The 12,125-nt window shown below is 41.1% G+C and overlaps 1 protein-coding gene across 1 annotated transcript in view; it reads right to left on the minus strand.

Moving 5' to 3' along the window:
• Nucleotides 1-12,125, minus strand: part of SPIDR (scaffold protein involved in DNA repair) — a 284,321-nt gene that overhangs the window by 175,164 nt on the left and 97,032 nt on the right. The window contains exon 6 of the mRNA XM_052651854.1: nucleotides 4,289-4,539. Within this exon, the coding sequence (XP_052507814.1) occupies nucleotides 4,289-4,539 (251 nt within the window). The remainder of the gene's footprint in view (nucleotides 1-4,288; nucleotides 4,540-12,125) is intronic.

Genomic DNA, 12,125 nt, shown 5'->3' on the forward strand with positions numbered 1-12,125 from the left:
TGATTTAGGTCACACCTGAATGGTCTATTGGTTTTCCCTACTTTCTTCAAGTCTGAATTTGGCAATATGGAGTTCATAATCTGAGCCACAGTCAGCTCCTGGTCTTGTTTTTGCTGACTGTACAGAGCTTCTCCATCTTTGGTTGCAAAGAATATAATCAATCTGATTTTGGTACTGACCACCTGGTGATGTCCATACGTAGCGTCTTCTCATGTGTTGTTGGAAGAGGGTGTTCGCTATGGCCAGTGCATTCTCTTGGCAAAACTATGTTAACCTTTGCCCTACTTTGTTTTGTACTCCAAGGCCAAATTTGCCTGTTACTCCAGGTATTTCATGACTTCCTACTTTTGCATTCCAGTCTCTTATGACGAAAATGACATCTTTTTTGGGTGTTAGGTCTAGAAGGTCTTGTAGGTAGACAGCATATTAAAAAGCAGAGACATTACTTTGCCAACAAAGGTCCATCTACTCAAAGCTATGGTTTTTCCAGTAGTCATGTATAGATGTGAGAGCTGGACCATAAAGAAATCTGAGCACAGAAGAATTGATGCTTTTGAACTGTGGTGTTGGAGAAGACTCTTGAGAGTCCCTTGGACTGCAAGGAGATCCAACCAGTCCATCCTAAAGGAAATAAGTCCTGAATATTCACTGGAAGGACTGATGCTGAAGCTTTGAAACTCCAATACTTTGGCCACCTGATGTGAAGAACTGACTCATTGGGAAAGACCCTGATGCTGGGAAAGATTGAAGGCAGGAGGAGAAGGGGACGACAGAGGATGACTGGTCGGATGGCAGCACCAATTCGATGGACATGAGTTTGAGCAAGCTCTAAGAGCTGGTGATGGACAGGGAAGCCTGGCTTGCTGCAGTCCACAGGGTCAGAAAGAGTTGGACAATGAGCAACTGAACTGAACTGACCCTCATGGAACAGCTTTTATCATATGCAAATAGGCCTCTTTGGGAGAAAGAATAGGAGATGTTTTTGTCAGCTCACTGTGGGCTGAGCCCTAGAGGAATAGCCACAGGGAGTCCTGGTAAGTTCGTTAAGAACTATATCTATGTTTGCTAAAGTCTGGTGGCATGACCAACTGGATGTACATGAGTTTGAGTAGGCTCCAGAAGTTGGTGACGGCCAGAGAAGCCTGGCATGCTGCAGTCCGTGGGGTTGCAAAGCGTTGAACACAACTGAGCGACTGAACTGAGAGTCTGGTGGGTCTCATAGACACAAGACCTTTTGGTTTTTAGAGCTAGGTGTTTGGGGGGCTAGTCCTTCCAGTGAAAGTTTTAGAAGTTGAGGTGCTACATACTGGATCCAAATTTTCTGCTCCTCACAGAGTAGTTGGGAGTTACAAGTTCCCCACTGATTGCGTGTTGCTGAGCCAGGGTGGGGTCTATGGTGAGGATCTCATAAATTCACTTCGCAAGTTGCTGTTGCTGCTAAGTCACGTCAGTCGTGTCCGACTCTGTGCAACCCCATAGATGGCAGCCCACCAGGCTCCTCAGTCCCTGGGATTCTCCAGGCAAGAATACTGGAGTGGGTTGCCATTTCCTTCTCCAATGCAATGAAAGTGAAAGTGAAAGGGAAGTCACTCAGTCGTGTCCGACTCTTTGTGACCCTATGGACTATAGCCCATCAGGCTCCTCCATCCATGAGATTTCCCAGGCAAGTTAAGACAGTCCAATTATCTTTTATATAAAATAAATAGACTGGTACCATATCTGAAAAGATTACTGGCATCAATTCGACAAGGCTAAACATTTCTACAAAATGTGAAGTGAAAAAGAAGAAGATTCAAAACATTCTAACTAATTTCCAGAAAAAGAATCACTACATACTTTTAATACACTCTTTGAAGAAATCAGGTAAAGAGAAAATAATTTAAATAAACGTACTATACAGTACCTTCAAGTTTTGTTTTCTGTCAAATATAGCAAGCACTGCAAAAAAACAAAAAACAAAAACACCTGACCTTAAGACTGGTGTAATACGGCCTTATTATTGACAACCTAACTAAAATTTCAAAGCAATGTTAGATTGACTTTCATTAGTTACTCCTCAAACAGTGCCATGTATCAATAAAAATAAAAATAGGCCTTCCCTTGTGGCTCAGTGGATAAGAACCCACTTCCCAACATAGGGGACATGGGTTCAATCCCTGGTCCAGGAAGATTCCACACACCAAGGAACAACTAAGCCTGTGCACCACAACTACTGTACCCACACTCCAGGGCCCACAAGCCGCAGCTACTGACAACAGTGCTCCTGGAGCCCGTGCTCCACAACAAGAGAAGCCACTGCAACAAGAAGCCTGTGCACCACAACAAAGAGTAGCCCGCACTCCACGCAACTAGAGAAAGCCCACATGGAGCAACAAGGACTCAGTACAACCATAAATAAATAAATAAATAAATAAATTTTAAAAAATGAATAAACAAGGAAGAAGGCCCAAAGAGACTGAATTAACATTTCCCTGTTGGACAAATCACAAGGAGAGAGGGCCAATGTTCTCCAGCCTTGAAATGCCAACTACTTAACTTGATCCTTGCTAGCTAGTCATTATGAGGTTTAAAAAAAGAAAAAAAATCCTTTTAATCGCATTTATAAATATTTTATTTGTGCTACATAATGGAAACCTGTAACTTACAACCACCTTTTTTCTCATTGCAGTTTCATTTTCCACAGACTGCCCCCCATCCCATCCCCGGCTGAACTTCTGTGACAACGGCTCATGACCCTTCCCTGTGAGGATTATCAAGATGTCTGTATCCATAACATTTTCATAAAAGTTCACTTCAACAAGTCTTTCTTTCATCATTACTAGACAACTAGTTAAGAGATTTTCTCAACTGAAAACATGATACTCTAAACAGAAGAGCCTATGAGCCGGAACATGTGACCTTTCCCCTGCTTCTGAACCAGGTCAGCAAACCTGCTCCAGGCAGCAACCATGGGCCTTCAGGAAGTTCAGTAAAGCTCCTCCTAGCGTCAACAGAAAGTCTTCCAGTCTGATGCCTGAGACCGACAGCCCTAATCACACCAACCACACTCTGAGTATTTCAACACAGTAACTCTGAAAGAATAACCACAAAACAGACATCTCTCAGTTATCACTTAGAAATCACAAGAAGAAATCAACTATTTGCATATTGCTGGAGTTGCTTCAGTCATGAGCAAAGGATATTTGAATCCCTTTAATTAGATTCCTTTCCTGTTTTCTCAATAGACTACGACATCATTCTCATTTAAGGGTATTTAATAACTTCTTCACTCTGGGCATGAGGCATTCTGTCTTACTTTATGTCAAAAAGACAACAACAACAACAACAGTGAACAGGCATCGATAGATCACCAGACTATATCCATTCCACTGGATCAGTCACATCCTTCTAGTCTCCCCTCTGCTCCTTTACTCAAAACAGGTCTCCTTCTCCCATTTCCATCCCTGGACATGGACAGCAATTATTCCTAACCTCTCTGTCTCCACTGGGTCTTCTCTATTATTTTCTAACTCATCTCACTTTTTTCCTCTGGGATCTCTTTTAGACACTGGATCCCAATCAAGCCTGATCAAACATGTGCCCTAAGGTCCCCGCCCCTCTCCTGCTTTGAATTGCAGCTTCTAGCAGAGGGTGACACTGCTCTCCAGAACTCAAGCTCCTTGCCTCCTCCCCAACTGACCCAACACTAACACCATCACTGGGCTCTCCTTGGTGTGTGCTGTACTTGCCCTCCGTGAAGTACACACCCTCAACAGATCCCAAACCGTGTTCTTCATTAGTGCATTTACACGCTCTACTGTGCTCCTTCACACATTCTGCTGGCCCTCTGTAGCCTAGCTTCTATGGTTCTTCACACACAGGCCAGTTTCAGGCCTGTGAATCCTTGCTCTCGCCAACTACAATCATAAAAGCAATCTCAATACTCTTTATTTCTATTTACCTCTTTAGACATAACTCACTCAAAAACAAGAACAGTCATTTACTTGTATTAATTGTCTAAGACAGCACTTGGAACACGGTTACTAAATAAAATTTGATAAACCCAAACAACCAATCTCCATTAAGGAAAACAGTTACATAAACTGGTTATGATCGAAACACTGGATGTTCAACTTAGATGAACAAATCCATAAGTCATCTCCAGAAATTAGGACTCTAGAACTGCTCATCAGAATTACAATTCTATTCTATAAATCTTCCTTTCCACATAAATAGATATTTTAAAATTAACATTTTAGGTATTTTGATTTTTTAAGAAAAAGAAAAACTGTTTTATAAAGTATTTAACCTTAAAAGCTTCTTCCTCTTTGCTGAACTTTCTGGAGTCTTGGGAAGTTTTGTCTGTTTCTTGGGTGTCTGCAAAATGGTCTCCGTAGATTCTACACTCAGGTTTTTTCCTCTCTCTGTAACCTGTGTTCCATTTGACCCAAAATCCATGTGGTATTTGTGAGAGGATTCTGAATCAATGACCAAGACGTTCTCAGAGCTGTCATCTTCTTCACTATCTGATGAATACTCTAAAATCTCTGTAGGATTTATCTGAAAACAAAAAAAAATTAAGAGAAATGCAATTAACTTTGGAGAATTGTTTATTCAAATCCATATTTATACCATGCCCATTATTCTACTTCCCCATGATTATATTCATTGAAATAACTTTGCAGACATAATATCTGTATCTTAAACTTCTTTCTTCATACAAAATCCAAACTAAGCAAGCCATATACCCAAAGAAGATATTAAACCAACTGTAAGCCAGACACTATCTCACAGAATCCACCAAATCCAGCACAAACATTTCAATCTTCCTTCAATAAACTAAAAGAAATGTGTCACACATTTGTCAGTCTCAAAAACTGAACTAATAACATGAACCTGAATGCTATTAGTCATGTAACACCTACTGGGAAAAAAGTAATCTTTTGATTCTGAATTTTAATGTGGGGTATAATAGTAATTTACTATTTGTTAAAACTCAAATTTTCTTTAAAACTGCCTCTTCAGATGTAACCAACTTAATTGACCAAAGAAGTCTCTAAGGATAAAGATGAAAAACTGAGTTTTCCCATATAATTCCAATGAAATATTTTCCAGAGGCCAGTTTGAAACTGCTAATAAAATTAATACACAGAAATCACTTGCATTCTTATATACTAACAATGAAAACTCAGAAAGAGAAATTAAGCAAACAATCCCATTCACTACGGCAGTGAAAAGAATAAAATACTCAGGAATAAATTTGCCTAAAGAAACAAAAGACCAAGTATACAGAATAAAACACTGATGAAAGAAATCAAATATGACACAAATAGATGGAGAAATATACCATGTTCTTCAACTGGAAGGATCAATATAATAAAAATGAGTATACCACCTAAAGCAATCTATAGATTCAATGCAATCCTTATCAAACTACCAATGGTATTTTTCACAGAACTAGAACAAATAATTACAGAATTTTTATGGATATATGAGAAATGCTGGACTGGAAGAAACACAAGCTGGAATCAAGACTGCTGGGAGAAATATCAATAACCTCAGATATGCAGATGATACCATCCTTATGGCAGAAAGTGAAGAGGAACTAAAAAGCCTCTTGAAAGTGAAAGAGGAGAGGGAAAAAGTTGGCTTAAAACTCAACATTCAGAAAACGAAGATCATGGCATCTGGTTCCATCACTTCAAGGGAAATAGATGGGGAAACAGTGGAAACAGTGTCAGACTTTATTTTTGGGGGCTCCAAAATCACTGCAGATGGTGACTGCAGCCATGAAATTAAAAGACGCTTACTCCTTGGAAGAAAAGTTATGACCAACCTAGACAGCATATTCAAAAGCAAAGACGTTACTTTGCCGACTAAGGTCTGTCTAGTCAAGGCTATGGTTTTTCCAGTAGTCATGCATGGATGTGAGAGTTGGACTGTGAAGAAGGCAGAGTGCCGAAGAATTGATGCTTTTGAACTGTGGTGTTGGAGAAGACTCTTGAGAGTCCCTCAGACTGCAAGGAGATCCAACCAGTCCATTCTGAAGGAGATCAACCCTGGGATTTCTTTGGAAGGAATGATGCTAAAGCTGAAACTCCAGTACTTTGGCCACCTCATGCGAAGAGTTGACTCATTGGGAAAGACTCTGATGCTGGGAGGGATTGGGGGCAGGAGGAGAAGGGGACGACAGAGGATGAGACGGCTGGATGGCATCACTGACTCGATGGACATGAATCTGAGTGAAGTCCGAGAGTTGTTGATGGACAGGGAGGCCTGGCGTGCTGCGATTCATGGGGTTGCAAAGAGTCAGACATGACTGAGCGACTGAAGTGAACTGAACTGAAAAGGCCCCAAATAGCCAAAGCAATATTGAGAAAGAGGAACAGAACTGGTGGAATCAATCTTCCTGACTTTAGGCCATACTACACAACTACAGTCATCAGGACAGTATGGTTCTGGCACAAAGACAGAAATATAGATCACTGGAACAAAATAGGAAATCCAGAGATAAATCCATGCACCTATGGACACCTTATCTTTGACAAAGAAGGTAAAAATATACAATGGGGAAAAGACAGTCTCTTCAACACGTGGGGCTGGGAAAACCAGTCAACTATGTGTAAAAGAATGAAACTAGAACACTTCATAATATCACATACAAAAATAACTCAAAATGGATTAAAGACCTAAGTCTAAGACCAGAAACTATAACACTCTTAGAGGAAAACAGGCAGAACACTCTCGGACATAAATCACCGAAAGATCCTCCATGATCCACCTCCCAGAGTAATGGAAATAAAAACAAAAATAAACAAATGGGACCTAATTAAACTTAAAAGCTTTTACACAACAAAGGCAATTATAAGTAAGGTGAAATGACAACTCTCAGAATGGGAGAAAATAATAGCAAACGAAACAACTGAAAAAGAATAATCCCCGAAATATACAAGTAGCTCATGCAGCTCAACACCAGAAAAATGAACAACCAAATCAAAAAGTGGGCAAAAGACCAAAACAGACGTTTCTCTAAAGAAGACACACAGATGGCTAATAAACACATGAAAAGATGCTTAATATCACTCATTATTAGAGAAATGCAAATCAAAACCACAATGAGGTATCACCTCATGCTGGTCAGAATAGCCATGATCAAAAAGTCTACAAACGATAAATGCTGGAGAGGGTGTGGAGAAAAGGGAAACCTCTTACACTGTTGGGTGGAAGGCAAACTGGTACAGACACTATGGAGAACAGTGTGGAGATTCTTTTAAAAAACTGGAAATAGAACTACCATACGACCCACCAATTCCACTGCTGGGCATACACCCCGAGGAAATCAGAATTGAAAGAGACACATGTACCCCAGTGTTCACTGCAGCACTGTACAATAGCTAGGACATGTAAGCAACCTAGATGTCCATCAGCAGATAAGTGCATAAGGAAGCTGTGATACATATACACAATGGAATAGTACTCAGCTATAAAAAGGAATGCATTTGAGTCAGCTCTAATGAGGTGGATGTACCTAGAGCCTATTATACAGACTGAAGTAAGTCAGAAAGAGAAAGACAAATAATGTATATTAACATATATATATGGAATTTAGAAAGATGGTACTGATGATCATATATTCAGGGCAGCAAAGGAGACCAGATGTAAAGAACAGACTTTTGGACTCAGCGGGAGAAAGCGAGGGTGGGATGGGGAAAGTGAGGGTGGGATGATTTTAGAGAATAGCACTGAAACACACGTATTACCATATGTAAAATAGATGGCCAGTGCAAGTTTGATGCATGAAGCAGAGCACCCAAAATTGGTACTCAGGGACAACCCAGAGGGATGGGGTGGGGAAGGAGGTGGGTTCAGGATCGGGGGGGACACATGTATACCTTCGACTGATTTGTGTAATTGTATGGCAAAAACCATCACAATACTATAAAGCAATTATCCTCCAATTAAAATATATTAATTAATTAAAAAATAAATGCAGCAAAATAAAATCCTCTTTTCATCGCACATCAAAAAAAAAAGAAACTGGTCCTATGCACTTTTTCCCCTCTAATGTCTTGTTTTTCAGAATGTTCTATTAATTTTTGTTTTTGTGCTATCTTGATAATTGAGGGAAATACCATCATAGCATGGTGGATAGAACTGTTATGTAATATAATATAATTATATTATAATAATAATATGCTTGAGAGCATAATAAATATTTACCTTTGGAATTAAAAAAAAAAACCAGGAACTATGTTAGAATGAGTCACTGAGTCTTTTTCCTAACATTTCCTACACTTTCTTCTACTCAAATTTCTGAACTACCAAATAAGTAAGAATTTTTGTTTTGAACACCAGATTATATAAAGCAGGACTTCACATCAAGAGCCAAATCTAGGGCTTCCCTGGTGGGTCAGTAGTAACTAATCCACCTTCCAATGCAGGAGACACAGGTTGATCCCTGGTCCAGGAAGATCTCACATGCCTCAGAGCAACTAAGTCATGCACCACAGCTACTGAGCCTGTGCTCTACAGCCTGGCAGCTGCAACAACTTAAGGCCACACCCCTAGAGCCCGTGCTCTGAAGAGAAGCCACCGCAGTGAGAAGCCCAAGAATCTCAACTATAAAGTAGACTCCCTTGCTGGAACTAGAGAAAAGCTCACACAACAGTGAAAACCCAGTGCGGCCAATAAATAAATAAGCAAATAAATGGCAAATCCTGGAGAGAAGAATCAAAACATTCTTTTCTAATGCTTTCTGTCTTTGCCCACAAACATGCTAAAACATTTAAATATGGTAGATATTTTCCTATTACTTGATTTTGAAAGTCACTCTCATTGTTTTAATGTCAGCAACAATATCCCTCAACATTCTAATTTTCCAGTATATTAGTAGCTGCTCCTAATTTAATAGCTACACTAAATTTTTAACTCATTAAATGTAAACTGTACATTTAGTTAAATGGGTTCTGTACCCCATCAATTCACACTGCAGCTACAGGGACCCTCACAAGGAGCCCTTCCTATTGATGGTCAGCTTGGACTGTGTCACTGGCACTGTAGCAGGCACATGGACACACATGAACGAGGTTATCACTTGTGGGTATGTGTGTGCACATGTGCACTGGGATGCGTTTGTGTGTGTAGGTTAGCATTACAATTTTCCTTATTTACTAATTTACACACAAAGCAAAAGATTTATCACATTTGGCCTTTTGAGAATCTTATCGTTACAATCTTTCTAAGAGCTTAAAAAGGACCTCATCTATTCCCACATCTCAAAAGTTTGGGTAGTCACCTGTTACCAGGTGCCATTTAAAATATGAAAAAGTAAATGAAAAAACTGTCAAAAGAAGAGCTTCATCCCACAATCCTCTCCACAGGCTCAACTGTGTGTCCACTTTACTGTATTACTGAAGTGTTCAGTTACTACACACTGCTCGTCAGGGGCACATGTTCCCCCCAACCCTGCCCTGCCAGACACAGCTTCTGAGTAAACATGAAGAACAGGCCACAAAACAACCACAGTAGTGGACCCTGAAAACTGTTTCTCGACATGAAATTTTCGGATATTACTTAATAACTCCCAGTTTAATTTCATGTTTTTGCTATGGAATATCTTTTCCTACAGCACTCTAGAGTTGCACACTTCCTGCTAGAGCAGAGCTGCTCAGCGTCAGCACCGCTGCCATTTCACCATGGATAATGTGGGGGCTGACCTGTGCACCACAGGGTGGTTAGCAGCATCCTGGCCATTGCCCACTAGCAGAATGAGCACTGCCCCTCCAGGCATGACTGTCAAAAGTCTCCAGGCATCCCCTGATTGAGAACCACTGTCCTAGAAAAGAGTCAATAAATAACCAGCTACACGTGGCCTGTGCCAGGGACTCACATGAAAAATGGAAAGGGATAGAGTGCTTTGTGGAGATGGGGAGGTCAAAATGAAATAGTCACGGAACAAACTGGTGGAAGTACTGCAACAGAAGTGTTGTTGAGGCTGCACAGGAACAGGTGAGAGAACAAAGCCAGCTGGGGCACAGGGAGAGGGGAAGAAGGAAACATGACACTCGAATCAGGATTTGCCACCGAAGCTGGATGCTAACTGCAGGTTATTAGGCAGAGAGAGAAGGAAGTGCATTCCGGGACTAGGAATAGCACGACCACAAATAGGAAGCCAGAAAGAACAGAGCACACGCAGGGTAATCTACAAGAAGCAGAGGAGAGGGTTGTCGAAGGCCGAGCAGACCACAGCAGGGCATGCTGCTATACTCTGAGGCCCTTGCGAGCCACGGGCCGTTTTACCAGGGACAAGACAAGGCACGTGCTGGTGTGGAGAGACACCAGACAACATTCTAAAGAACAGACTCTACTATGGAAAGGTAGAGACAGCAGCTAGCAAGAAGTCTCCTCCATAATCAAAGCAAGAGATGAAGATGTGAGAGGTGGCAGGAGGAGACAGAAGCAGACTGGAAAGAAAATAATGAAGAAAATGTAACAATACTTGAGGACTCCCAGATGTCAGAAATGAAAGTGAAGGCAGAGTGAAAGGAGCACCCCAAGCACCTGGTCTGGGCAACAAGAGAGGTACATTTATCAAGAAAGGGAATTCCAGAAATATATCTGGAACAGGATTGTTCCCAATACTGAATTTGGCTTTGGTATGTTAATACTGCAACGCCTATGAAACAGCTGAGGTAACAATGACCAAGAGGCAGCCATGGCTTGACAGGCCTGGAGCGTAAAGAAAGAGATTCGACGTGGAGATCCAAGTGCAGGAACCATAGGGACAGAAACTGTGCGCTCAAGTATGAGAGCTCAGGGGAAAGACGGTCCACAGAAACCACGTAACAGAAGAGCAGCTCCAGGCTGGAACTGTGGGAATATCACCAACATTTAAGCTGTACTCAGGTGAGAAGAGACAGAAAAGGGAACTCACTTGAGAAGGAAGAGATTGCACAGATACGAACCCAGCTCCATCTCAAGCTCGGCCCTGCCCTCAATCGCAGGTTATCTTAAGCAATGTATTTAACTTTCCTATGCTTGTTTCTTCATCTTCAATTGGGAGAAATAATAACATCTAACACATTAAGCATTTCATTGTCATTTAGTCGCTAAGTCATGTCCGACTCTTGCAACCCCATAGATTGTTGCCCACCAGGCTCCTCTGACCATGGGGTTCTCCAGGCAAGAATACTGGAGTGGGTTGCCATTTCCTTCTCCAGGGGATCTCTCCGACTCAGGAATTGAACTCAGGTCTCCTGCACTGCAGACAGATTCTTTGCCAACAGAGGTTTTAAGGATTTAATAAATGTATTAAATTTTACATTTATTTTCTTTTTAAAGTTTTTTTCTTGATCCCTAAGAGGATCTCTGTAAATGACAATGAGTAATACAACAATTAATGTCTTCAGCAGCTGATCAAACATGAACAATGCCTTAGCCAGCAAAAGAAACCATGTATTCTTCATGTAGGCACGTCCAATTTTTAAGAGGAAACAAAAGCCATAACAAACATCTTAAGGAAAAGATGGCAAGCAGCAGCACTTCAGCACATTTTCCTTTAGAACTGCTCCCCAAAGGCTGAAATCCTGAAGAGCGTGGAGGACCTCTCCTCACATGGACACAGGGAGAAATGGCCACTCACGAGACCCCAGCTGTCTTAGCCCCAGCCTGGCAGTAAGGAACTCACACTCTCACAAAGCATGCTGAGTGCCTGAGCGCACATGCACCGTGTGTCCCTGTATACGCAGGCAGAGGTGCACGTGCATGAGATAGGAGAAGGAAAGAATCGAAGACCACTCACAGGAGTCTGCAGGTTCAGAAAACCCAGGTGACATTTTACCTTTACTGTGGAAACTGATTAATGAGAAAGGAGGGCTATGAGTTTCGGAACAAAAAAAGACTCGGTTTTGAATCACAGGTCCCCTATTTTACTGTTTCGTAGTGCACAAGTCACTTCACTGGCTCTGTCATTCCTTAGCTAAATGGAAAAATTCTTCCAGAAGTATTTTAAGAATGAGAGATAATGACTACTTATTATGAAATAATTTAAGCACATGGAAAAGTGTAAGACATTTAAAAATACCTGTGCTCATTACCTAATCACTCTTCATCAAATATTAACACAATACAAATTTTTCTTCAGATTT

This window comes from Budorcas taxicolor, chromosome 14 (assembly GCF_023091745.1).
Source record: "Budorcas taxicolor isolate Tak-1 chromosome 14, Takin1.1, whole genome shotgun sequence".
Taxonomy (NCBI): domain Eukaryota; kingdom Metazoa; phylum Chordata; class Mammalia; order Artiodactyla; family Bovidae; genus Budorcas; species Budorcas taxicolor.